This window comes from Solea solea, chromosome 2 (assembly GCF_958295425.1).
Source record: "Solea solea chromosome 2, fSolSol10.1, whole genome shotgun sequence".
In the NCBI taxonomy this organism is placed as follows: domain Eukaryota; kingdom Metazoa; phylum Chordata; class Actinopteri; order Pleuronectiformes; family Soleidae; genus Solea; species Solea solea.
This window is the reverse complement of record NC_081135.1, coordinates 34316612-34344491: the sequence shown is the minus strand read 5'-3', so window position 1 is coordinate 34344491 and position 27880 is coordinate 34316612. Positions and strand designations below refer to the sequence as shown.

The 27880-nt window shown below is 40.9% G+C and overlaps 3 protein-coding genes across 7 annotated transcripts; 2 read left to right on the top strand and 1 right to left on the bottom strand.

The window, feature by feature from the left end:
- The first annotated feature begins 13 nt into the window (after positions 1–13).
- Positions 14–14885, top strand: stk17b (serine/threonine kinase 17b (apoptosis-inducing)). Its single transcript, XM_058612451.1, has 7 exons — positions 14–572; positions 4804–5016; positions 6514–6652; positions 7448–7574; positions 8623–8671; positions 9054–9233; positions 10348–14885. Exons 1-7 carry the CDS (start codon positions 451–453, stop codon positions 10586–10588), a joined length of 1071 nt encoding a protein of 356 aa, XP_058468434.1. The 5' UTR covers positions 14–450; the 3' UTR covers positions 10589–14885.
- A 1793-nt stretch (positions 14886–16678) lies between these two features.
- c2h2orf69 (chromosome 2 C2orf69 homolog) lies at positions 16679–19272 on the bottom strand. The gene is made up of 3 exons (XM_058612450.1): positions 18991–19272; positions 17760–17989; positions 16679–17677 (listed from the first exon to the last, which is right to left on the bottom strand). Exons 1-3 carry the CDS (start codon positions 19270–19272, stop codon positions 17200–17202), a joined length of 990 nt encoding a protein of 329 aa, XP_058468433.1. The 3' UTR covers positions 16679–17199.
- Positions 19273–19875: 603 nt separating this feature from the next.
- On the top strand, positions 19876–25535 carry ftcdnl1 (formiminotransferase cyclodeaminase N-terminal like 1). 5 transcript variants are annotated; one of them, XM_058612445.1, is made up of 6 exons: positions 19876–19986; positions 21007–21131; positions 21635–21730; positions 22125–22280; positions 24002–24187; positions 25058–25535. In XM_058612445.1, exons 2-6 carry the CDS (start codon positions 21011–21013, stop codon positions 25492–25494), a joined length of 996 nt encoding a protein of 331 aa, XP_058468428.1. In that variant the 5' UTR covers positions 19876–19986; positions 21007–21010; the 3' UTR covers positions 25495–25535. The 5 variants fall into 5 exon arrangements, with proteins under 5 accessions (XP_058468428.1, XP_058468432.1, XP_058468429.1 ...); XM_058612449.1 differs by having other exon boundaries at positions 22125–22290; positions 25058–25330; XM_058612446.1 differs by having other exon boundaries at positions 19883–19912.
- The last annotated feature ends 2345 nt before the right edge of the window (positions 25536–27880 follow it).

Below are 27880 nucleotides of genomic sequence, written 5' to 3'. Positions count from 1 at the left end.
GTCGTGACGTGTCCAGAAAGTGTCAAACACAGGGATGATGATGATGATGTGAAGTGACCGAAAACTCCGGGGGGATAAACTTTGTTTTTTGCCGAGCTGCCGTCTGTTCCTGGTCGGTTTTCTGGATTATTTAACTGCAGCACGTAGCCGAACGTTCGCGTTTAACCTTCACTGGCCGCCGCTCTTCGTTTAAACTGAGGAAACTTAATCTCGCTCACTTTTTAGTCGGCGACATTGACCGTCGAGCTAACTGTGTTAGCGACAGCCGAGCTAAGCAGCAGAGTCGGTAAACGGAGCGGAACAATAGCACGGTCACCGGGCGAAGCTAACACTAACATGTAACCGATGTGTTAGCTGTAGCCACTTTAGCTTCGCTCCACACTCCGTCTCTCTCGTGTAGTTATAGCGTGTGTAGCGCGGCATTCAACCTGGTACCGTCAACAGAGGAGGATGTCTCGGAGGCGACTGGACAGTCGCAGCGGACTCTCCGCGGGGCTGCTCAGCGAAACTCAGACCCCCATCAGCACCGAGCCCATGGAGAGTGTCTATGAAATGACCGGAGAGCTGGGGAGGTAAGAGTTCTCCTCAGGGAGAGAAGTTACTACAGTCTGCGACAAGTTTAGGAAGTTTTTAGTACTTCTGACAAACTCAATTCTATTATCTTATCGATTAACATTTTTTCAGTATTAATGATTTCTTTGTCAAATGGAGCCAGAAAATATTGACATTTATGAAGCTGTAACATCATAAAGTAAACATCATTTAACTGTTACATTATGTGTGGTTTAGGTTGTTAACAGCAAGTGTGATTACTTACTTCCTATCATTACTCACAGCCACTTTCATCACAGCACAATTCAAAGTGACAGCTCATAGAAAATACATGTTAGTGAATCGGGGATATAAAGTGGACCATGAGTGTCATTCACTTCCATTTTCAGATTTTAACTTTTAGCATTCAGCTTTCTATGAAAGTATGCAATATACCAACATATCCAATTCCCCATAGGTTTTCATGTATCAGTTGTAGAAAGCAAGATAAAAGAGCATATTATATGGTTGCAACTAACAATATTTTCTGTTATTGATTAATCTGACAGTGACTTAATTAATTCATTGATTAGTTACCAGCGATATTCAGTTTACTGTCATAGAGTAGGAACCTACTCAGTCAATGAATACGTTTGCTATTGTCGTGTTTTGGACATTTTACTTTGTCGTCTTTGAAGGACATTCACCAGTTAGCCACAGAAATATCACAAGATACATGTTTTAATGTTGCGGTTGATCTGTGTGTTTTTGAATTTTGCCAAACCATGATACCCTGGAGAAGAACTGTAAGCTTAAAATAAGTTTTAATGTCATTACACACAGATACTTGCTCTGTATAACAGACCACAGACATTCACTGCTCTGCCACAATATTAAACACACAGTTACCCTGTTTTATTATTGTGGTTGAACGGTGTAAATGTCAGTAGCCATGCTAGAAACCATGGAACTAACCAGTTCCATATACTCTCCGTCTGGTGTTATTGTTTCCGCAGTTTATAACACGGGACAATAATGTGCTGTACAATTATAGAAAAGCAAGCAGGTGGCTTAATAAAAACACCCGAGGAAAACGTGGTGACGCAGATAAATGTAGTTGTTGAAAGAACGTTATTGAACCACGATGCACTGTATTGTGACTTGTTTACAAATGACAATCAGTTTGTGAACCCTTGTTATAACTGAAGACAGACGGGACTGGGAGACTGAAGGAAATCATATCATCACTACATGTTAGAGCTGCAGATATGACTTAATGAAAATAATATATCAACTGTTCAACTCCAGGTTGTCATGATACATGAACTGATGAATTGATTATTATCACAGAAAGTGCTTTAAGGCTGTGCACAGGTCAAGCAAATCATTGTGCTGAAATGTGGACTGTAAGCTTTAACTAGTGTAAACACGAGGGCGTCGCGGTGCCAGGGACCTGGCTCGATCATGTTACAGTGGACCTTTGTCATGAGTTTGGCACCATGTGTGAAACACGGCAACCACTGCTGGCTGATGATCACATCTGAGGTGTGTTTGAAGTGATGTGTCATGCAGTAAACGCACCATACAATTCTGCTTTCCAAACCCAGAGGAAGGAAATGAACACATGTGCAACCCAGACCTAAAAAAGAAGAAACGGCATAGGGACCACTTCTGTGTGTGTGCGTGTGTGTACTTGTTGTCAAAAGAGGAAGTTTTAAGGTGGAATATTTTTAAGATCATGATTAGTGGTGTAGTAGTGTGGAGTAGGTTTAAAATGTGTTTTGTGCAGTAATTCACAGCTTTGGTACAACATGGTTTCAACTAAATAGTGTCAGTGATCTTTAACTATTGAACATTTCTGTGTTTTCTTATAATTGTGCCAGGTTGCAACTTTAAACTGTATTTAAACGGTATATAGATTCATATTTGTTTACTTAATTAATCGAGTTGTTAGGTCTCAACATTATCAAAGGGCTGCAACAAATAACTGATTGATCGATTTCTAAAGTAATTTTCTTCTTCTTAAATGGGAGTATTTTCTGGTTTCTTTGCTCCATATAACACATACATCATTCAAACTTAGTAACTTTGGTTTGTGGACAAAACACGTCATTTGAGAACATCATAATTTTTGGGAAACACTGATCAATATATTTCTGACATTTTATGGACAAACTAATACTTCTTTAACGGAGACAATCGTCAACAGATTAATCAATTACTTGCAGCCCTAAGCCCGACGGATTTGTTGCAGCCATTTTTACCATGTGCACCAGTATTTTTAATGGAATTATATTTCAAAATGTATCAGTTAGTATTTACTGTATTAAAGCTCAGTAGGCGTGTTTCACAGCAGACACTTTGACACGTCTTACCAGCTCGCGTGTTAATGATTGCGTTAACGATGTCGCCCTTCATTTCCTGGTAATCGGGACAGTGTGATAGATAGCTGACATTTACCCTAAACCTGCGGAAGCTAATTGGAACTCAGCCATCATTCATTTGAATTGTTTAGACCTGGGGTTTCCCGACTGTGATCATTCTCATGTGACTAACAGTTATAATAAAGCATGATAGAAGTCTTTCAAATGTGATTCTTTGGAAAGATTGACAGACTTAGAGCTGTTATGATACTCAGTACAGGTATCAGCCTAATGCTGGTCAAAAATACTGGATTAAATATCTGAAAATTTGATTAAAAACCCCCCAAATTTCACATCAAATTCTTACTGTAAAAATGGGGGCTTCTGTGTCGGAGCAGAATATTTGTTTAAACATTAGAAAACAAGGTTTTGAATTGACTGGTTGTGGCTAGGTGGCAAATGCATCATCACACCTGTGTTGTTAACTGCTTAGAAGTTTAAAAGATGTAAAAACAAGAAAAAGCTGAACGGAGCCATGCCTAGTGAAGAATGTGCATCCTCCTGAATATTTACACTGTGCCATCAAATTTCTCACTTATATTTAATGTATCGAATGCTGCACCTGCATGAAAACACGATTTGTAACAATGATAGGTGGTGCCACAGTCACAGCAGTTGGTTAATCCAGTGCCATTGTTCTTTTGTTTCATCGACGTCCTTCTGGGTCTGCAACTAGGTTATTTTCGGATAAGAGTTTATTTTTTGTTGTTGTACAGACACGTTTCCGCAAATGAATGCCCCAGTTTTTTTTTGTCGTGAGTGTAATGTAGATGTCATTTTCTGATAAACCTTTGCTAACCTGCCAGACAGTGTTTTTTAAAAAAAATCTGAATCTAAGTAGACGTTCTCAAACCACACGCTCTGTGTTCTGTGTATTATGTGTCACAGACACCGTATAAACTCTGCATGCTCTGATAATTCTGTATAGTTGGATTGTTGCTTTTCAGGTTTATCGACTGTAATGAAATGAATCGTGACACTTGCAGTAAATCTAGCCATATGTCTCTGCCCAGGCTTGAATGAGTGAACACCTCAATGAACCCAACACAGTATCCCGCAGGAGTGAGTGGCGTTACACAGTCTACATATGCCCCTCAGAAATGATCATATAAATCAATTAACGCCGGAATAGACAAACCTTATTGAGTTTAAACTAATTGCAATGTGTAATAGTGATAAAACAACACTCTTGCTTTCACTTGCTTTTCACTTTGGCTTTCACCAGGATGGATTTTCCCCCTTAATTTTTCTGGTTTCTATGCAGCAGCAAAGAAAATGAAGGACCTGAAAGTACAAGACAAATAAACTATCAGAAATAGTTGGCAACTATTTGAGTCATCAAATAATAATTAGTCAATTGATTATGCAGCTCTAGTTATTTTTAGTCCATCCGGTGAAGCAGGAACTGTTCTCAAGCTATGTTATTACTGTGCAATGCATCGATGTTACAATAGATTTCGCAGTCTAACATTGTGAAAACTACCGGGTACAAACGCTTTCTTTCCTGTGTTATGTCTAATGTTGTGTTGATAACTTCCTCAGGAGCTGGTGTTTTGCCATAGTAAGCAAAAAAACACCCCCATCAGGCAAACATATGTTGATTTTGGCAGTGGTGTTTATTATGCCTCAACAACACCGCCCTAGAGGAAAAGTACCTGCGTTCTTACTGGGGTCAGATATCACAAAAGAATCGAAGATTTGATTCCCAGCCCAAGATTTAAGATTAACTGTGTTTTAAGAAATGCAGCAACAGTATTTACCGTCGCCGTGCTTTCACTTTATCTTTTGTCTTAAAATAGATCTGACCCTGTCTGTGCATTAACTGTATGCTCGTGTACTCTGTCTTCAGGGGGAAGTTTGCAGTGGTGAAACGCTGCGTGGAGAAGGCCTCGGGCAAAGTGTTTGCTGCTAAGTTCCTGCGGAAAAGGAGGAGAGGTCGCGACTGCCGGGCCGAAGTCATTCACGAGATGGCCGTTCTGGAAATGGCCCGCAATAACGCCCGGGTGGTCAACCTGTATGCTGCTTATGAGACGGATCACGACATCGTCTTAATGCTGGAATAGTGAGTCCACTCTTTAACCTTTTTTTTTTATATATATATATATATATTATAGCACGTCACATTTACCAAACCCAGGCAAAAGAGCCTTTAATGCCAAATAGAGATGTTCCGATACCATTTTTCCCTCTTCCAAATCGGATTTCGGAAACTGAACTTTCTGATGAATGTTATCATTGATAAAAAAATCCTTTGAAGAAAATGAAAACATGTCACAAAACATATTTTATTTTGTAGTTTGACAGACCTAACTGGAAAAACCTTTACAAAAAACAGAACGTGTTTGCTGACATGTTAACTTAATTCTTCTTACGCCACACTATTGGAATTCACTTCAAAAACATGAAATGATTTTCCACTAGCATTGCATTAGAGTTGGCAACCTTTCTGTTAATGATATCACTACTGGAACATCCCGCAAACAAAACATCTCTTTGTTCTTCTCTGGTTTGTTCAAAGTGTAATTAATTTACTGAACTTATACTCAACGTTAGTCCATCATTTACCTTCCTTGTCGGTGTCGTCAAAACAGAAACTGGATTGAAAAGTAATTTGCTGTGATTGTGTCACCACACCTTAATGGCTCTTCCTTGATGAGCACACAGTGTGAACAGCTCACTTTGTTGATCTTTGACAGCTTAAAAGAAAAACACTATTTGAAGCTTGAATAACTTGAAGTCAGATGGCCTCTGTACTTGAAGTACTGTTTCAGGGCTTGTCCCACCCTGTGTGTGTGTGTGTGTGTGTGTTTGGCTGACACTCGTAAAAAGGGATTTTCAATGAGTGAACAAGAACAGGTTGCTTTCCTGCTCAACAATAACTTAACCAGGACACGGAGGATTAAACTAGTGAGCCTGTGGCTATAGGTTGGTCACTGAAACCACCAGCCCTGAAAACTGTGTCATTCTGTTGCTCTTGTCAAATGTCCACCACATCCAAACTGCATCAAAAGTTAGTGAACAGTCATTTAACTGTTTTATGCACAGTGTTTAAAGCAGCTATTAACAAATAATCAGGTTATGATCATATTCAAATATGTTTATTGATAATTTTACTGTCGTACAGGAACAAACAAAGCTGTTGTATTTACATAATTCAATTATTAAACAAGTTGGTGACACGTTGCTCCCAATTTATTTTTATCGAGGGTCATCTACTTCGCGCTGCTTGTGTCTGTAAACAGAGGAAACGGTAACCATGGTGACACTTGTGTGGAATGGACGGGGTAACACAAACCCGACACGGCCTACAGTATCTCTGCCCAGTCTGGGTTCAAAGAGAAAAACAGATGGCCTGTTGGGTTCATGTCAGAAATGGATAGTAGACTCTTGGGTTGGGGTTTGAGTCGAAGAATGCAGCGTCTGCAGAGCTCTCAGAGTGTGGTTTAGTGTTTTTACCGTCCTTACAAGGATAACTGCACAAACACTGTATGTGTCTGAAGTGTATCAGTGTATCTTCACAGCACACTGACTTGATTTGTGTTTTTTTGTCTTTGATCAGTGCGGCAGGTGGAGAGATATTTGACCACTGTGTGTCTGACGAGTTGCTGTCGGAGGCGCAGATCACTCGTCTGATCAGGCAAACACTGGAGGGAGTCCACTACCTCCACCAGAGCAACCTGGTGCACTTAGACCTCAAGGTTTGTATCCAGTCCAATCCAATTTTATTTATATAGCCTCTTTAAACCACCAAAGTGCAACAATAAGAACGCTAAAGAGGGCTAAAAGACGCACATAAAAGCCAATAAAACAAATTGATTTTGGGACAACTAAGAGGAGCTGATCTGCAGATCTTAGTGACAGCTGGAGCAGATCACAAAGATAGGGAGGGGCAAGATTATGCTTTTTACATTATGATGATGATTTTATAAATCAATTCGGTAACGCACAGGGCAGACAGAAGCATCATCCGAGTACACGCACACAAACTTTCTATGGCACAGTTTAGCTTAGAGTGAGGATTATAGCTGGTAACGGAGCCTGTAGCTCAGGGAAAAAGTGAGAAAGCAAAACAGAGCCGTGTATATGCACAACATATACATGTCATGTGTCTAATCTCCTTCGTCACTGACACCCGGCTGTGAAATAAAGGGCCTGTTATTGTTCTGCAGCACAGCTGGGTCCCAACTATGAGACTTAAAATATAATCTCTTCCTAAAGCTGGGAACTTTACAAGAGTAGTTCTTTCAACAACCTCTGGCCTCTCTCGTGGAGAATCAAGTAAACATTCATTTAAAGTGTTTATACAGTGTCATGTGGTCAATACATTTTCAAACCTTAAACAAACAGCGCTGTTAGAAATACTCAAAGATAGGTAAACACTTCTTTTCTTAGAGTTACGTTCAAAGCAAAGTTCTTATCTTTCCATCACGTGTGCTTTCACACGATGTCCACTGCGTTTTCCCTCATTGTTCTTCATTTTTTCTTCTTCTCAGCCGCAGAATATTCTCCTGACCAGCCTGTCGCCTCCAGGAGACATAAAAATCGTAGACTTTGGCCTGGCCCGTAGGTTGGGTGCGGTCGGAGAGCTCCGAGAGATTCTTGGCACACCTGAATACGTGGGTAAGCTGATTCAGTCATAAATCAGGCATTGATCTTCACCACAAAATCAGACATGAGCAGACACTACCAACATAGCAACTGTCAGGACACAACTTTATTTATAATGCATGGTTTTTGGGGTACTGACAACTGTGTTCATAAGCATTTTATTTCTTGAACTGATACATGTATTGTCTTTTAAATACAGGAAACACTGGGTTTAATCTATCTACACTGAGAAACCTTAAACCTGATTTATAACGGGTTATTCTGTCATGTTGCACACCTGTATACATGTCATTCATGGAAAGGCAGATTTTAAAAAAATGCAAATGCAATTTTTCATTAAATGTGTTTCACAGTTACTTGATTAATCGATTATTAATCGATTACTTAATTAATCCATTATTCGGTTTGAGTGAAGAATTGAAACCAGTTTCTGTGATTTTTCAGCTTCTTAAATGTGAATATTGTCTGGTTTCTTTGCTCCATATAACTAAGAAATCATTAAAACATTTTGGTTTGTGGACAAAAGACATTCCGAGAACATCTTCATTTCCAGGTTTGACAAACACTCATCCATATTTGTCAACATTTTATGACATTTTATGGACCAAACAATCGACAGATTAATCGATTGAAAATAATCGTTAGTTGCAGCTTGGTAGGCGACTTACTAAGGACACCAGTGCGTGCAGTGCCAAGTTTGGCACTGGTTGGGTCATAAATGCAAGAGATATGGGTAGATATGCAACAGCTATATTGCTAAACAAGCCACTAGTTGGACTCTGAAGTTGTATTTCCTCAAAAGAATCATAAAACATCAGGTTGGAGGTGCACGGTGCATCACTTAAAGTTTTGTCGAGTGACAATTTGTCGAGCAACTGAATCTAAACCGGGCTTTATATTCTGCCCGGATGCTTCATCAAGTTTAACAACATATTTTACAGACACAAACAAAAGAAAGAAAACAAAGAGGCAGGAGACATTATTATTATTATTGTTATAATAATATACAAAGCCATTGTTGTCAAATTTGAATGATGGATGACTTGTTGTTTCCCCTCAGCTCCAGAGATCCTGAATTATGAACCCATCACAACAGCGACTGACCTGTGGTGAGTGGTGACTTTATGTTCACACTGACTGTTCAGCAGCAGTGATTGTACTCACTTTTGATTCATCAGAAGATTCAAGCTAAAATAGAGATGTCACTGAACCGATTGCAGTATGAAATAGCATTTGGACAATGACACTATTCATGTCTATTTGTGTTGTCTTAGCCTTGCTTTCACTTTTGTTATTCTTCTGACAACCAGGATGCAATCTTCTTGTTAAAATGATGACAAGATTTTGTTTTGTTTTGCTTTGGACGGGAGCCACGCTGCTCCTTTGTTCCCCTCTGTCTTTATTAGAAGAATTGACATGACTGGATGTCCGGTTTGCATTCCTCCTGTCCGTGTTATGACAACGTCCTCCGTGTGTGTTTGTGTCTCTTAGGAGTGTCGGTGTTATAGCCTACATGCTTGTGACGGGCGAGTCTCCGTTCGCGGGGGACGACAAGCAGGAGACGTTCCTGAACGTGTCCCAGGTGAACGTGGACTACAGCAGGGAGGCCTTCTCCAAGGTTTCCGAGCTGGCCGTGGACTTCATCCGCAAACTGCTCGTTAAAGCGCCAGAGTGAGTGAAAGGAGGTCACAGTGTGAGAGCTTAGCCAGAGGACACACACAGGGACATGATTTTAAGTTTATTTTTTTAATGGTATTAAATGGCACGTTGGCACAGACCTGAGGAGGAAACGCAGCCAACACTGGTAAAAACAAAAAAACAGTTTAATCCTGTGTTTCAATGACTTTTTGACTAGTGAGAAAGTGTTTAAACAACATTCACTCCCTGGGTGAATGACTCTGCAGTCAGCACTGGTTTTTTTATTGGCCTCAGCACATGACGACACACATTAGACTCTGAACTCCCGTTTTGACATGACCAGGCACCTGTTGTAGATCTTTATAGTCAATATGATATTTTTTATTCATGGAGTTTTGTTATTTGTAAAACCTTCGTAAAGGCCATAAAAATCCCTGAAAAATCTTATTTCCCAGAATGACGTCACAGCTGTGTTCAAGCACACCAGCGCACAAAAAATGCGTGTATTTTAAACCATCTCAAAGATTGTTCACAAAAACTGAATTTTTACGCTGGATTGCTCCAAAAGTGTGACATAAAAGTAATCCATACTACTTGTACATGAAGTACAAGATGTACTGAGTCTAATGAAAGTGAAATCATAAACAACTAATAAAAAATGATGGATTTCATACCTCTTCAAATATGGACGATTAACCTAATGTTTTGTTGCTAAAAGGTGAACTTTGACTTTGGATTACTCAAAGTATGCATAAAAGTAATCCATACTACTTCTACAGGAAGTACAACATGTACTCTATCCAATACAACTGAAACTATTCATAAAATCATAAGTGAAATGAGACAAGATAAGATAATACATTACTATATTACTTGCAGTGTTACAGCAGCCAAAAATCGCAAGGTAGAAATAGAATATATTATATAAATATATAGAGAATTATATAATTAGTATTAGAAATGTTCAAAGAAAAGTTTCCTCCTCATGTGAAAGAGGTTTCAGTAAGAACAGATAGTGTAGACAGGAGTGCAACCCTGTACTGAATGGGGTTAAAACTCTTTTGGTTTGGTCCACGTGTTTCTCACGTGTCTGTAGATTCCACATGTGAAAGGCACCTAAGTGTTTGACGTTGTGCTTTGACCACAGGGACCGGCCCAGCGCCGCAGAGTGCATGAGTCACCCGTGGCTGTGGCAGCAGCAGTTCTGTCTGAGCCCCGACTCCACGCCCAGCACGCGCACGGTCCGCGAGAGGAGCTGTGGCACCAAGTGGGCAGCGCCACCCGAAGACCCCGAAGACAAGGAGAACTTCCTGGAGTCCCCGCACTCTCACGCCAAGAGGTTCCGCTTCGACGAGGAAACCTTCGCCCCCGGGGACGGTGACTTTTGAAGAAAAACAAAAAAACCCAACAACAACAAAAAAAGGCATCTTCCCCCGAGCTTTTAAAGTCTTTTAATCCTCCACAAAAACCAGCCACCACCACTCAACTGTACTTAGGTTGTGTTCATATTCCGCTAATCTGCAAAATTCCAAGATCGTCCACTCAAAACCAAAGATAACCAGCTATATTTTGAGATCTGTCACTGATCCATCGCTGTTAAAAGTGTGAATATGTGTGTGTGTGTGTGTCTGTTAATAACCTAAAGTATTTAATTCCTTCTAATCTTTGGTATTTTCAGGGCCTGTGTGTATCTGTCCCTGTAACTGATGAAGGCTAGTGAGGAGTAATTCCAGGGAAATCTATGCAATACTTCTCTTTTATATTTCAAATCCTTTTTACTTTTGTTTCCTTTGGCAAGAACCCGTAGAGGAACTCATCTGCACGCTGCCTTACTTGTGGGACAGGAAGTGTTTCACTTCAGCGGAACCGCGTGATATCGAGAGATGCAGCGTGACAATTGTCCCTCGTTTGCATGTTGACGAGAACTCCTCTGGTCACCAGGTAGAAAACACGCTGCTCTCCATGTCTTCACTGTGTCTCTTTAGTCCACTCAGCAGGACACACATACATTCCTTCAGGTTCGCCCTGTCCCCTTGATGTCTTAAAGCCATACTTTGCGTGTTTTATGTCCACAGAGATTTGAGTTTTGGCCCCGAACGGTCCTGTAGTCACAATGTTTTATAAGGTTCCGGAAAAAGAGGACATTGCGGACCGTTAGTGGACCCTCTGTGGGCTTTACTGTCACTGTCACCTTCCTCATGACTAATCCTGTTTAGCTCAGGACTTCAGATAAAACACATTTTTAATAACTGGAACCAAAACACTTCCACATTTTCACGTGCATTCACACTTCTTTATTTTTTTTTTTAATTGTGTGGCGTCACACTCTGCTGAACTGTCACTGTGGATCCGTTGCTGATGCTGGCTTCTCTCGTCCCCGTCTCGCTACGTCGCCATCGCGTTAGTTTCAGTAGCAGCTCTCGCTACGATGCTACATACGCCCACCGTTTCGCCTTAAAGCTGCTGTCAGTGATGTCGTCTTCTGCTGTTAACCTCACGTCATGAACACATGCACCTAAAGAGAAGAGAGGACCGCCTCTTTCTGGAGTTCTGGCTCCTGATTGGATCATAGTTTTCTTAGGTTTAACATCAGAGCCTGAGAGTGAGGCCCCGTACACACGAGAACAAGTTTAGGAGAATCTGCAAAACGTTTTTTGTCGGTGTTTTGGTAACCCTAAATGCTATTTTTGGAAAAATAAGCCACAATACACACCGCCTCCAAGATTTATGCACATATTTCACATCTTCTCTGGTGTTTTCTATTGCAACGTTAGAGCACCAGGTCCGTCTGTATGATGACCTTTCTTGCAACATATCGTGTTTATGAAACCACAAAGAGAAAGATTGTATAGAGAAAGTGTCAAGAATATTCAGCTATTATTAAACACTGATTTTCACTCGATAGATTTCACTGACAGCAGCTGTGAGGATTGTTTTCAGTCACTGTAAACTTCTTGATTTGACACAAAGTCGTGCTTTTTCTTAACTCCTCCCACAGTATGGTACACACTGTCAAATGTGTACCAAGAACACGGGTGAGTCAGCCGCTGTTCTCACCCGTGAAAGAACACGGGTGAGTCAGCCGCTGTTCTCCTGCCACACCTGCACTTACTCAAATAGTTTCCCCACCGTGCTCCGAGTTCCTCTTTGTCAGCAGGCCCGGAGCCAAACGTGACTTTTAGCACTTAACTTTCACACAAGCACCAGTTCTGTAACTGAGATTTGTACGACGGTGGTGCGTCCGCGAGAGGTCGACTGTGCCTTTCATTCCCTCACCAAAGCCATTCGTTCTGCTTTCACAGTGTCAGCATTACATAAGTTCCTCCAGTCACTCCTGGGTCAGGTGATGTGTTCTGTTGTCACCTCAGGGCATGCTGCTCACTCTCTGCTCACTTTACTTTTGTTTTCCTAATGTAGGCTTATAATTATTATTATTATTATTATTGTTGTTGTTGTTATTTTTATTTATGTGCTGGACTTATACTTCATATGTGTTTGTAAATAACGTGCTCACGCGAGTCGGAAGGATTCAGGTGTGCTGGTGTGGTCACAGCGGGATGAATAATATAAGGGGAAGATGAAAGAGGATGCGTTTTTAAGGTGGTACTAGGAAGTGATGCGGGATGAGTAAATGGACGGATGAGTCAGAAGGAAGATGATTAAAGACTCAAATATGTGTTGGATTGGATGAAGGATAAGTGCGGCGCTGTTGGTTCTCATGTGGATTGTCATGATATGTAGACATGAAAGGCTTTTTTTTTTGTTGTTGTTGACGGGAGCGATGATTTCACTGTCACGTTATGGGGAAATGGAGAAGGATGTTTGTTAGTGGAAGCGTGACAGTGCACAATGTGAAATATGAGGTGATCGCTTTTGAATGGAGGCGTCTGCCAAAAGAGTAACTGTAGTGTGATATCAGGTAATGCCACGGAGGAAGCGCCATGTGTTTCAGTCTTAAGACTCGAATGAACAGTGTAAACATCCGTCCCTAGTGATCCAGTTATGGGTTAACACGTTCAGGTCTGAACACACCCGCTGTGGCCTGAGTGCGTCTTCAGATCAGTCACGGAAACCACATTGGGAGGTGGTTCTCGCATTCCTTTCAACGAGCGATTGCAAAAAATCTGCGAGGAAGTTTAAAACTTCTGTTCGAGCTGCTGTAGAAACATGACGCCGCAAGATAGAGATTATGAAGGCTCAGTCTGAGGCTGCAAAGAAATATGCAGTGATTATTCTTATTTGTAAAGCGATTCTGCACTCGTACAAACATACTTAGCTACTGCCAATGATCCCTCCCTAAATGTTACACACTGGACCTTTAGAGACACCGTTTGACCTGCAGCAGTTTCACAACATTTCTGCACTTCCCATCACACGTACACTGATCAACACAGGAGTTGTCTTATTTCATATTACAGCAGCATAAGTAGAGCTTCACCCAGCTCCTTTTAATCTATTTTCTGTCAGACCCATAAACAGAAATGATGGAGTGAAATTTGAAATTTGATTCCCTGCCAGTTGTGAGCTGTCCCACTTAAAACTGTCCACTTGTGATCGGGTCTCTCAGGACGGATGTTGACACCAGGTCTGAACCAGTAACTCTCTGTTGCTTCAGCCTCCAGTGAAAGTGAAACGTTCCTCTTTTTGGCGACGAGGTGCCAAACTGAATAAGACCACATTGTTTTTTGTTGTTGTTGTTGATGTTTTTGTCACCAGCTGGAACAACGGCCATTGTGTTGGAGACGAGTGTCTCCAGCCACGGCCGTGCTCTCATCTCAATGCTGTCATCCCTTTAAAAAACTGGAACGCCGCACACTGTAAGAGATTCTTTTCCTCGTCATCTCGATAACGGATTAAATCTGAGTTAGCAGTTTTTCGACTTGAGCTTGTTGTTTCTTTTGTCTGACACTTATGTCAGTGTGATTTTTGTCAGGTTCTATAAACCAGAGATGCCACGTTGTCTCTTTTTACTACTGTATGAAGAAATAAGCTTGGATCTTAACTTTATCTCAAGAGTAAAAAAAAAAAAACTCCTTAAAAGTGTTGTGTTTTATAATATTGTTTCTAAACATTGGGGGCGTCGTCTTAAAATAATTCAGGATGAGATGAGGCTTTGACAAACAAACTTTGAACCTCGTTTGCACAGAAACAAGTGAATCTCCAGACTTGTTTTCGCAGTGCGGTGATGTCAGGGATCTCACTTTGCAGGATGACGAAATGCGCCAAGCGACTCGGACACAAGTGTCTCGATGTTGGCCCGGCATTGTTTATCTGTCACTTGAACATGACTAACGCTGTGGTGGTGTAGATGTTGCTCAGCTATTGTACTGTATTACTTTCAGCAGCTAGTCACGCAGTGGCCTCTTGTGTGCCTGAGAGCTCATTGTGTGTGTGAGCGGGAGGTGCAGCCACTGATGTCACCTCACACTCGCTTTCTCTCCTCTCTCTTTGAACGCAGCGAGACTGAAGGTCACTGTCAAACCAGCCCAGAAGCACAAGCAAATTAATGTTTGAGATGTCTGTTTATTTTGCATTTTATACAGTTATCTATTTTTTAATGTATGAGCGTTCAGATTGCATCTGAAGTGACTAAAAAAAGAGGAAATAATCTGTTCTGTATTCTGATCAACTGCAGGCTAATATTAAAAAGCAACTGATAAAGCTCATTAAAGATTGTAGAAAATATTTGACGCCGTGTGATGTTTGTGTAGTGGAGAGACAAAATAACTAAACAATCAAACAACAATTTTCCAGCTCTTTTATTTTCTTATTTCTCCTCACTGCTGCCACCTGCTGACTGAAGAGTGCACAAACAGACTGTATTCATAATTCTCCATCACTGGTTTAACCATTACCAGGACACAGTGGCACATGAGTGAGCAGATGATTTAAACGCTGTGTTGCAGCTGTGCAGTAGCTAATTAACCAGCTCTGCTAACAAACTCGGGAGAGTTTATAACAGAGTTTAATAGTCGTAAACATTACGGAATGCTTAGAAGTTACATTCAGCCATCAGGTAGTGCAAAGAGGCTACATAAGCTAAAAACAAAAAGCACGAGAACAAATGCTTCCAACACTGTCATCAGCAGAAAAAAAAAACAATGTAAACATGATTTCACCTAAGTGTTGGTTTGAATTATTTTTTTAAACTAATTTGTTATCTGGAAATAAATACAAAGTGGAGATTTTACAGTTAAATTCAGAAAAACTGACATAAATAAGTTCATTGTGAAATCAGCTGATGTTTGCTGTTCTGTTATTATTCACTTAATTAAATAGCAGTCACCTCAGAGTCCACGTCATCAGGAGATTATGTCAAATGCTACATTATCTGTTCACTCTTTAAAATGGCAGATTTGTTAAAAAACAAAAAAAGGCTCCACATTTTGGTTTTTGTTTCTTTTTTTTCCTCTTACAGAAGGAGATGAACTCACTGAAGGAGTGACAGAAACAAAGCACCTGGCCTCATTAATAGGCCACAGTTAAAGGGATAGTTCGGGGCACTGTAGTATAAAGGTTACATAAGATAATTGTACATTGCCGGTTGGGACTCAGAGCAACAAGGAAAATTAATTTTAGCTCCTCAAAAAAAGACGAACCTAAAAAAAAAAAGACAACTTAAGAAAATTTTCACTTTTCGTCTTTCGTGACGAGATAAAACACCATTTACAGGCGGATAAACCACTACCTCGTGCAACCTCAACTATCCCTTTTTAAACCTACAGTCAAAAACAGTAACTGAGCACCACAAAGACCGTGACAGTTAAACATGAAATAAATCAGTGCTACACTCACTCTTAACACGTAAGTCAGTAGCAGATCACACTCTGAAACAACGCCTGCAACTAATAACTCAATATTATTAAAATCGATCATGCATCAAAAGAGACAGTTCAGGTTTTCTGAAGTGCGGTTGTATCTGATTGTGATACTGTGCCGTGAGCGCCCCCCTGTGCCGAGAACCAGCATGGGACAGGGGGGCATGCTCAGCTGCTTCCATGCACACAGTATATTATTAGGTCAAAACAATAACAAATGACCTTGTTTGATAAGCAGCGGAGGATCATGGGAATTGATTTTTCTGTCATGCAGCAAACAGCAGTTAATAGTTAATAGTGATCTAGTACTTGACAGTACAGTACAGTACAGTACCATTAGAGTTATATATCTTGCCCAGGGACATGTTGGCATGAAGACTAGAAATGTTGCAGAAAGAATTATACCTTTTACGGAAGGCTCCCCTAATAAAACCTTTACCTGCTGCTTAAGCTGCTTCTTAAACTGCTTCACTCCCTACACCAAAGTCCATAGAGAAAAGCAGTGATTATACATCACTGCACACAGGAGTTGAAGATCCACCGTTGCTTGCGTCAGTTCAAATGTGTTACGCTGTGACTTCACTATGTGAAAGCCTTCGTTCTGATTTACTAAAGTGACACTAATTTAGCAAAATGACGAGCAGAAGACCAAGCTCCCAGTGAGCTTAAAATGACGATTTTCTTTATGGACTTTGGCGCAGCAACAGAAACTTCAATCTTTAAGCTGAAAACAACTGTCCAGTAGTGAGATTAATCAGTAAACATATCCTTAAGATACTGTAGACTAAAGATGTCTTAGATTTAGTCTTATGTTAAGTGGCTAAAATCTCCTCAGACTGTGCCTCTGAATATCACATACAACCACACTTTAAAAAACCTGAACCATCTCTTTTAAAATGTTCCGAGATATGATATAACCCTTGCACATTCTTACTCGGGCCACAGACAAGAAGGAGGAAGACGACCTGATCACTCCACCTCAGATTAAGTGCATTGAGCCGTCAAATGGAAATAAAGTACAGCACACATGCTCTAATGCCAGAAGATTGAGGTAAATCAGCCAATAAAACACAGTCTGTGTTCTAAGAATGTAAAAAGCGCTCAGCGATGTTCAAACATTCAGCTCAGTATGTGTGTGTGTGTGTGTATGTGCGTTTGTGTGTATCCATGAGATCACATCTTCAAAACTCCTGGATGACCCTGAAGTGGTTCTCGATGGAGGGCGGCTCATCCTCAAAGTGCAGCTTCTTGCTTGGACACGCCCCAAACTCCTCCAGGGTCGTGATGAAGTGTCCGTGCTCGCGACCCACCCAGGCCCGCATCGGGTCGCACACCTCGTAAGGAGTCACGTGGGCGTGGACTGACACTCCGCTGGCGGCGAGCTCCTTCAGCGCCTGCTTGTCCGTCACCCAGGTCTCGCTGCCCCCCGGGTGTCCGCCGTCCAGCCAGTACATGGCCGAGATGCACTTGATGAAAGGGGACATGTGTGGGTCGGCTCTGGCTCTGCGCAGCTCGTGCACCATCTGGTTCAGCACGACGCAGCCTTTGCTGAAGCCCACCAGAATCAGTGAAAACCCTGAGGGGATGCCGTCGGCACCTCCTTGTGGCTGGAGGTTGTTGGGTAGATTGGCACGCGTCATGCCGTGGCTGAGCAGCGCCCTGCAAACAGAAATCAACTTCAGCAAAACAACAAAACAACCGACTACACTGACAACGTGCACAGAAGAAGACGGTCAAACACCTGAGGTGGACAAATGCTCCATAGTCAGACGAGTACTCTGGCGCCCCGAACATGTTGCTCTCCACAAAGTTGCGGTAGCAGCAGAACTTGTGCAGATACATGTGTGAAGCTTTGACCACCCAGATGTATCTGTCGGGGAAACGTCGGCCCAGGATGAAGGCCACCTGCTCCAGACTCCAAGACATCCACTGAGCTCCATCCGGCTGCAGAGCCATCTCCTCCTGGAAGTTCTACACAGACGGCAAAAAGATCACTTCTCATGACATGAACCAAAGAGCCCATATAGTGCATTTCCAGTTAAAGCAAGTTGATATGGCTTTGTGCTTGGATTAACCAAGAGGGCTACAACACAGCATGGTGACATAAACATCTCTCTGTTGTGGAGGACTACACTCTAGAGCTGAAACGATTAATCGATTATTAATCGATTACTAAATGAATCGACAACTATTTTGATAATCGAATAATCGATTTTAAGCTTTTTTCATGATTAAAACAAGATTTCCGATTGTTTAAGCTTCTTAAATGTGAATATTTTCCTCATTTCTTTGCTCTGGATAACAAAGAAATCATCAAAAGTGAATCATTTTGGTTTGTGGACAAAACAAGACATTTGAGAACGTCATCATTTCCAGGTTTGATGAACACCGATCCACATTTTTTAAGGTTTTCTGATATTCTGAACACCAAACGATTAATCGATTAATCGAGAAAATAATCGACAGATTAATTGATTATTTAAATAATCGTTAGTTGCAGCTCTACTTTACTCCACCATCAGAAGCTGACAGTGACGTTTCTGAGGAAGAGGATGATGAGGAGGACATTTCTGGAGTGAGTTCATATGTTTGAACCTATAGGTTACGCCGAAGAGCTGCTGAGGAAGAAGAGACCAGAGAGATCAAAGGCAAATCACTGGATCAGATATCATAACATCTGGTAGGATAAAAACAAAATCTCACATAAAAGCTTTAATAATCACAGACAACAAGGAGAGATGCTCCCCACTAGTGTCATGTGACAAAAATGTGACAAGTGTCTGTCTCACGAGTCACTACAATGGTCATGTGAGCTATGTGGACACTTGTGTAGATAAAAGACAAACAGCTTTGTGTCATTTTGTAAGATGAATACACATTTAAAAAAAAGACTAATATCAGTATGGACATGAAAAAAACCTGACGTTGAGCCATCCCTACACTTCACCACTGTCGTGACTCGTCCCACTCACCTGAATATCCCCGTGGAAAAACACAACATGCCTGTTGATGCTCCTCTCCTTCGCCTCTGGACAGCTCTCGGGTTCAGGCCGCAGCAGCAGCAGGTCGTTCACTCGGCTCTGGACGGAGCCAGGCAGCGCCAGCAGCCGCTGAAGCAGCGGGCTTCTGGTGCATTCGTCAGGGCCGACTGCTGCATGCAGCCCCGGACACCTGGAGGAGGATGTGGTCACTGTCACAGAGCTCATTGCTTGGACGGCCGTTATTAGAGCAAACCGGGCGCGCAGGCACAGCATGAACTCTAAAATAAGACAAAATATGTGGCGTTTTCTTTCGCAGCGCACTCTCACTCCATGTCAGCTAACGAGTCAACTAATGGTAGCAGTGTTTGCTAGCAACACAGAAACACGTTAGCGGCAGTTAGCACGAAAATTCGCCGCAGAATCCTTGTTTCGCTGCTCTAACCGGAATGGACAGCATTTGCTTCGAGTTTTTAATCTGTCAATCGTAAATTATATCCTGTTTATCTTAAATTTGACAGTCGGTGTCCTATTTTGTCCACGGAGAGGCGCTGTTTGTCAAAAACACGAGACAGCATTAGCGTCCAAAGATGCCTGAATGTGGAGATGGTGAACCCCTGCGCACTTCCGTCTTTGACTAGTTTGTTAACGGGTTAACCACACAGACCGGCCAGTTATCAAACAACTGAGGTATAATGACACAAAATATGAAAGGCCTACATAAAAAAACAAGCCGTGAAAAAAATTATCAAACACGCACAAAAGGCACTGTTTTCTTGTAGGTTGTGTTGGAAACAGGAGGTAGCGATCTCGCTGGTAAATGTTTGCTCTTTGGCTACATGAGCTAAGTGAAAAACCTGTTTGTCGCGTTCCTTCCAGAACTGAACGAGCCTGAAGTGACAGCGGCTGAGCTAAGGTGTGTACGCGGAAGCGTCTGTGAATAGCGTGGTCCAGCGCCAGCGAAAGGAAAGGAAAGGTCCTGCACGGCGTGTACGTGTGAACACTCACTGATACAGAACTGAGGCTAAAGTTAATAAACAAATGTTTCTTATTTATGTAGTGAGTTGGTTCACGCAACACTGGACTTTGAACTTGTTTGTGCAGCAGCACAGAGACTCACAAAGCTATGGTGTCAGCAATACAAGACAACTTTATTAAACAACAGAATTCTAGTTAAAGACGTAAGAACTCAAAGTCTCACTTCATGTGCTGAGATGCAGGGGCGTTTCTAGAGACTTGATTGGGGGGTATCTACCTGCACTGAGCCACTGGAAAGGTAAAACATGTTGCTAGCTGATGTTTGAATTTTGACATTTGAGCAGAATTATTGAATTTGACTGTAGGATAAGATTGTTTTATATATGAATGAAAGTATTTTTCTAAGTATTGTCTATATTTTAACAAATCTACACAACAAGGCACTTGTTTTTGATTTTTTGGGTTTGACATTGCTTTATAACTGCAGCAGCTGTATTTGAGTAACTGTCAGGAACTCGAGTGTTGAAAAGTGCTATAGTATTGAGTGAGTGCTAGTAGGTGGCGCAATACACCAAAACACCAAAAACATTATAGCGACACATTGTACAATTCAGCCTTGAAATTAGGGCAGATTTTACATAAACATTTAATTGCGATTATTTTGACGATATGAAAGGGGAACAATAACTTTGACATAATTAATCTGAGGAGCCTGTATTGGCACGTGCAACTTCTGATTTCACATCTATGCAACTAAAAAAGCACCACAGGGGTCAACTTAAGGTCAAATTTAACTGACCTAATTTCAGTATGACTCTGTAACAGATTGAGTTTATGACTATCATTTAGTTAGTACATCAATAAATGACATAGAGCAAGGACAGATGTTCAGATATTGAGCAGGAATGAAAGAGGCTTCATCAACATCATTTTAAGGTAAAAAAGAAAGAAAAAGGGTCACATAGTGTTCCTTTTAACCTTTGTTTCATCTTAAATATCATTGCACTTCACTCCGTGTCGTCATGGTTACAGTAACATGGCCTCCAGTTCCAGTTCTCTGGGCAGACGACTCGTGGCCTGTCTCCTCAACATTTCCGAGGCTCGCAGGAAAGACGTGGTGGAGACTGTGGCCAAAGCAGCTTTGTACAACACTGAAGGTAAGTGTAAATATTATTGTTCATGTTCATGTGTGTCCGGACATGTAATGAGTAAACTGTGAAACAATTAGTAATTGAGAAATCTCATTCAAATGAGACATGAATGTCAACTTCATGGTGTTACTAATTGTTTTCAAGTAACGGAACAATCAACAAAAATCTTTGGCTATAACTACAAAAGACATTATTTTAAATATGGATTTAAATGGATTTCTCTTATTTCTATTCATGTATACAAGTCTAAAAACACGCTTAATACATCTTAGCACTGAAAAAAATCCACAAAATGATCAAATTTAGTTATTTTACAAATACATTCCTGGATATTTTCTGCCAACTCTTCCCCAGATCACCTATTCAGATTTTTAATAGGATTGGTAAAGATTAATAATCTCCTTATTCCTTTGATTGTGAGAGTCCAGTCCACTTGGAGATAAGAACTTGTAGCTTTGAAGGCCATCATCTTTTTCCAGCTTTAACTTTTTGCATCAATTACACATCAGGTGTTCAACGAGAGGCGACCACAGTGCTGAACATCTTCAATGATCATGACTACAATCGCTCTGTTATCACCATTGTGTCCAGCATAGATTCCATCAGTAAGTATTTATTTTTTTTTTTTTCATGTTAGTATATAAAGTAATCCATTATTTTGCATTTCTGAGGGACAAAGAGTGTCATCTGTTGGTTGTAGAACTGCTGTGACATTTCAATTCTAATCCTGGGAGGAAAACAAATCAGCTTTTGTTGGTAATTAAAAATATATAAAAAAACATTTTAGAATCAATCAATCAAAAAGTGAAGACTTTATCTTCATCTATGAAATGCTTAGATGAAGTATGACAGAAAGAGGAGTTGGTTGCAAAAATAACTCAGTTTCAATGGAAGTCTATGTAATGAGCCTCAACTTCAGACTTTTGCTCTTTTTAAAATATAGCGCTTATGGTTCTACTTACTTTAAAGACACAATATAATTGTTTGGATATGTTCCAGGCGAGGCGGTCCTGTCTGCATGCGAGAAAGCCTGCGGGCTGATCGACATGTGCGCTCACAAGGGGGTTCACCCGTGCATGGGTGCCGTCGACCTCATACCCATCTATCCACTGGGGGAGGAGGTGCGAGTGCAGGACTGTGCTGAACAGGCACAAGGTGAGACAACGTGAGTGTATGTATGTAAAGTTTTGAATACTTTACCTTTATTGTTAAAGCTGTAGAAGGTAAGGATATTTTTTAAAATAGTCCATTGCTAAATTTCATCTGCAGGAGCTAAAACCTTAGTTTAATATATATTTCTGATTTTTTTGAAGATGTCACTTCCGGTGTAGGGCACAGGGGTGTGGCTTCATTGATAAACTCACCTGTTCATGTGCACAAGGTAGTTTTTAGACAATAGAGCGTGAGTTTGGCTCTGTCATTTTCTGTTGACCACCACTTTACACTATTAATATACATTATAGATCTTAGTTTTTTCCTGTTATAGTTTGTCAGTGATCATTTTCTTTAATAAATTGTTTTCATTTAGGATTTATAGTCGTTACAGCCGCCCATTTTAGTGCTATAATCACATACATGTTGCTTAAAACATGCCCACGTTGACCTGACGACATTCAGAGATTTGTGATGTGACTCATCTTGTACACGGGGGAGTGTAATACGTTTGCATCCAATCAAGCGCTGTATGATTTTATTTTATTTTCTATGCAGGCTCATGATGGGGTTGATGCATCTCAGCGGTGTATTGGTTTGTGTTGAGACATGAAAGAACTCGTACAGTTTGATTGGATGTAACTCAGTATATTCCCCCGGGGAACGAGGTGAGTCATGACAAAATCTAAAAGCAGATTCAAGGGCATAGCAACCTCTGAAATCCAGTAATATTGGATAAATTGCTTTTATGAGGTGCGTGCAGGTGGCAATTCTACTTCGAAATAATAATTTCTGTTGGCAGGTCAAAGTACAACAAGCAACATATCTGTCCATAAATGCAGGAAATGTCTGTGTGTTTGTTAATCACATAACTGTCCCATTTTGCACACTCTTGTATGCAGTCAGTGCTGAATTTGACATCGATGAATAAGAAATGCAAGAGATTGAGAACATTTTGACGTCATTAGAGCTGAAACAATTACTCCATTCATTGATTATTAATTGATTACTAAATTAATCTATTAATTAAACTATTTTGATTATCGATTAATCGGTTTGAAGCTTTTTTTTAATGATTAAAACAAGACTTCTGATTGTTTTAGCTTGTATGAATGTGAATATGTTCTGGTTTCTTTGCTCCATAAAACAAAGAAATCATTAAAAACTGAATCATTTTGGTTTGTGGACAAAACGAGACATTCGACAACATCATCATCATCATCATTTAGAGATTTAACAAACACTGATCAGCATTTTCTGACATTTTATGGACCAGACGATTACTCGATTAATGGATTATTGTTTTCAGTCCTTGCGTATAATGCCACATGAGTCAGAACACTCCCAGATATGATATGATGATATGATACTATCCAGTTGCTGACCACGTTGTTTCCTCGAGTGGTTTCACGGCTTGGCGGTGAACTTCGCAGCCACGTGTTTTTCCCTCATAACGAGCACAAGCTCAGCATGAGGCCTGCATGTCTGAAGTGTTCACGCAGCTGCTAATCTGTGTGCTGGTGGGATCACAGGATTATAATTGGCAAGCTCATTAAAAGTCTGTGTATGTACTGTATGTATGTGTGTGTGCATTTATATAATAGGTGACCTGTGTGTGTGTGTGAGTTAAATTCCCTCAGGTGTGTTTAGTCTGTCGAGCTCCTCTGGCTCCCGTCATGTGACTCCGTGGTTGTTGGATTAACTAACGTGTCTGTGTGTCTCAGCTGTGGCTCGGGGACTCACAACGAGGGTCCAGGGCACCACGGTCTTCCTGTTTGGCTGGGCGGACTCCCCTCTTCGCCGGGGGCTGGCGCAGAGGAGGAAGGAGATGGGCTGGTTCAAGAAGATGCCGGACCTGCGGATCCAGCCCGACATCGGGCCACAGCCACAGAAGAGGTTTGGTGTCACAGGTGGGCCAGAGCTGATGTAGGTGAACGTGTGAGCCTGGAGGGCAGGTGAACGTGTCTCTGAAGCAGGATTATACAACACTGTCGACGTTATCTTTGTGTGTTTTTAACCACAGGCCACTTCTCTCCTGTTTTGACCTGTAAACAAACTGGTCTAAAAGAAGAAATAACAGACAAATACTCTTAAAGGACAAGTTCATACATTAATATACATGTATGGTACATGTTAAATGAAAGCTGTAACTCTTTTTTTTTTATTGGAAACTGAAGTTTATGCTGCTTTGTAAACTCTTTACTCGTTCAGGCTAAAGTCCCTAGCTAGCTAGCTAGCTAGCTAGCTAACTAGCGATAGATAGATAGATGGATGGATGGATAGATAGATAGATAGATTCATTTTATATTGCATATTCAGGAAAGGTAGTGATAATTGTACAGAACTCACAAAATAGATTCATAAATTCATAAATACGAACCAAGTGAACGTTAAACTGTGACGTATTTCCAAATTTCACAAATTAAATCCGATTAAAATATTTTTTAGTACTGTTTGCCTATAGGTTGTACTGAAAAAAAGATATTAGACACTCTGTTTATACATTTTAACATAGTCATGGAATAAAGCTGCCTAAATGCACTGTGTTCTGAGGGTGAATTAGTTCACAGACGTGACACCTGGTGGGTGGGAGGCGGTTGAAGCGTTTCTATTTCTATCTCTACCTCCTTTGAATTTGCAACCCAGGAACATGTGATAGTGTGTGACATCAACCAGTTCCGTTGCCTTCATGTGTCATGTAGAAAAACCCCACAAGAGAACATGAAAACAATAAAACTCTCCCAGTTTCTAAATGTGCTGCTCTGCTTATTAATGTGCAGGTGTTGGAGCCGGTGCGTACGTCATGAACTGCAACGTCACTATCGACACCCAGGACGTCGTCGTGGGACGCAGGATCGCCGCGGCCATCAGAGAGTCCACCCCCGGGGGCCTCCCTGGGGTGCAGGCCATGGCTTTCCCACATGAGGGCGACGTGGAAATTGCCTGTAACGTGGAAAGCGTGAAAGGCGGCCCGTCAGGTCATGTGACTGCAGACGAACCCTGGCCGTCTTTCAGTATCGAAGGACGGCAGTACTGCCACGCTCCAGCTTCCCTCATCACGCGGAGGGTCGCAGAGCTGGCACGCAAGCAGGGGGTTGGTATTAAAGGTACGGCCTTGGTGGGGTTTACTCCCCAAGAGTGCAGGGGCTTAGCGGAGTTAGCGCTGTCTGAAGGTGTTGCAGAGTTTTGGAAAGAGCAGCGCAGGATCCGTATGTGAACACGTCCTGTGAAACTTCAAATAAAAGAATATAGTCTTGAGTCAGCTTTTTCTTTCTTTTTTTTACCACTGGCACATCTGTCCTTCTTTTAAACTCACTACTTTTTCTTTTTACTTGATATATTCTTGTTGTTGATTTGGTTTCTTCCCGACTACACATTTATGTTATGTTATGATTTGTACGATTACTACATACACATGGAAATCAGTCACTGCTCAATTTTAATGTTCAGTTCTTTATTGATATTGTCTTTGCCTGTGATTTTATTCCTTTCATGATATTAATATTGTTTCAACGTTTAAGTCATTTAAAAACATTCCTTTTTTTCTTTGTTATTCCTGTGAGTAATGGCTGGAGACTGTTCCCTCTAAACGACAGCATTGTTTCTCAGGAGGAAACAGAAAACCTGACTTTAACTGTAGGTTTACACACGGTTGACGTTGATACTGTGTGGTTAGAAGTGGTTAAAAATAAGGAAAGTGATTTCCTTGACTCCTTGGTTCTCCTTTCCTAACTCCTCATAGAGTCTCCTTCACCTTGTGAAGTTTCCCATCAGAGTGGAGGCGTATTGGTAAGGACACTGGGTGTAAAGCAGCTGTTTTTATCACACATAATGGACAGATTGTTCCAGAATCTGTTGTTTTTTTTCCAGCTACGTCTCTTGGCAAAGGTAAAACTCTTCCTCCCCCACACAGATGTTGAGAGCATTTCTCATGTTTTTATTACATCAAGACTGGACTACTGTGATTCTCTATATTATGTGGGTATAATAGAACAGTCTTCTCTTCGTCGTCTGCAGGTAGTTCAAAAATGCAGCTGGCATTTTGTCCAGATTCATTTTAAGATTTTATTGCTTGTTTTTAAGGTTTTAAAATGGTCCGGCCCCCAACTTATTTATGTGACTTGATACATTTCCAGACTCCTGCCAGAGTAACAAGATCCTCCAGTCAGCTTCATCCTGGATGTTCCTGGGACAAGGTGCAAAACCAGAGGTGATGTAAACACACACCTCTTCTCCTTGGCATTCAATTCAGGTTCATAGAACCAAACAACTTTTTCTATTGTGCCACTTCTTTCTTATTTTATTAACTTTTAAGGATGGTCCCATTGAGATACGTGATCTCTTCCTCCTTGAAGTCCTGGTCAAGATACTGTATTATATACATTTCTATGTTTATTTTGTATTTTTTGTTTTACGTTTACGTTTACCGTTTCTGCCACATGTTGGTCGACCTATACTTTGTATACTTTGTAACTTTGTAAATCTATCATTTTCATGTCAGTTTGCCATAATTCCAATTTTTTTTTGCACACAGTGTGAGCACACGATGCCCAGGATTAACCGTTTAACGTCACACAGTCAAATCTTTGGCCAGAGGACGGGTCAGGGATCAACTGGGGCGAAAAGATTCCCCTCATTTCTTACATAAGGTCAGTATGATGCATTTATCGTTGTGAGAATATGTTTTATTTAATTTAATTTAATTTAATTTAATTTAATTTAATTTAATGTATCTAGGGGAAAATGAGTGATTTTGTTGTCAAGCATAAAGTGCTCTGAGAGCAAACTCCTTTGCCAACACTTAAGTGCTCTCTGACCGACGGCCAGCGCCTTCCTGCTCAACACTTTTACAAGTTTTCTGCAGCCATACATACATTTTTATGTCTGATGATGAACACCATAGACTATCTTGTATTGCATTGGAACAATATGTGTGTTTTTTTAAAAAAAATTTATTATTATGAATCATGATAAAAGCACTCACTTGCTTGACCAATCTTGGACTTCCTTTACTGGGATAATTGTGAATGAATGAGAATCATTAGTATTTCCTGTGAGTGACTCGACAATACTGTCCAGCAACGTCAGAGTGAGTTTAATTTCAAGTGCCACAAGGGGGAGCCTGCAACTTTCCAGTGTTTTTTTTCTTGTTACCAACCTGTTTAGGAACATTTAAAGAGTTTAAAGCATGTTTATCACACTAATATCATGAAGCTCGGGTGGAAAACCTTGACATAAAATGTTCACCTGGATCCACACCACATTTTTTTAACCCTGTTCACATTGTTTTCCTAATGAAAAACTTAAATTCAAGAATGAACAAAGGAATTAAAGCTGCAGTATAGTTCAGGATAGTTCAGTTTAAAAAAATCTGAAGTCACAAGAGATTAAATTACTTGAATTTACTGACGGAGGAAGCAGTGGATCAACAACTCCTGTGTGCTGTGATGTGAAATCATTGATTTTCTGTATGGACTTAAGTGCAGGACAGAGCCGCTCAGACACACACACACACCATATGTGACAAATGACGCGGGGTAATCTCTCCCTCTCTGAAACACACAGACATTGTTCCGACTCTTTTTCTCAAGCGCTGTTTTTGC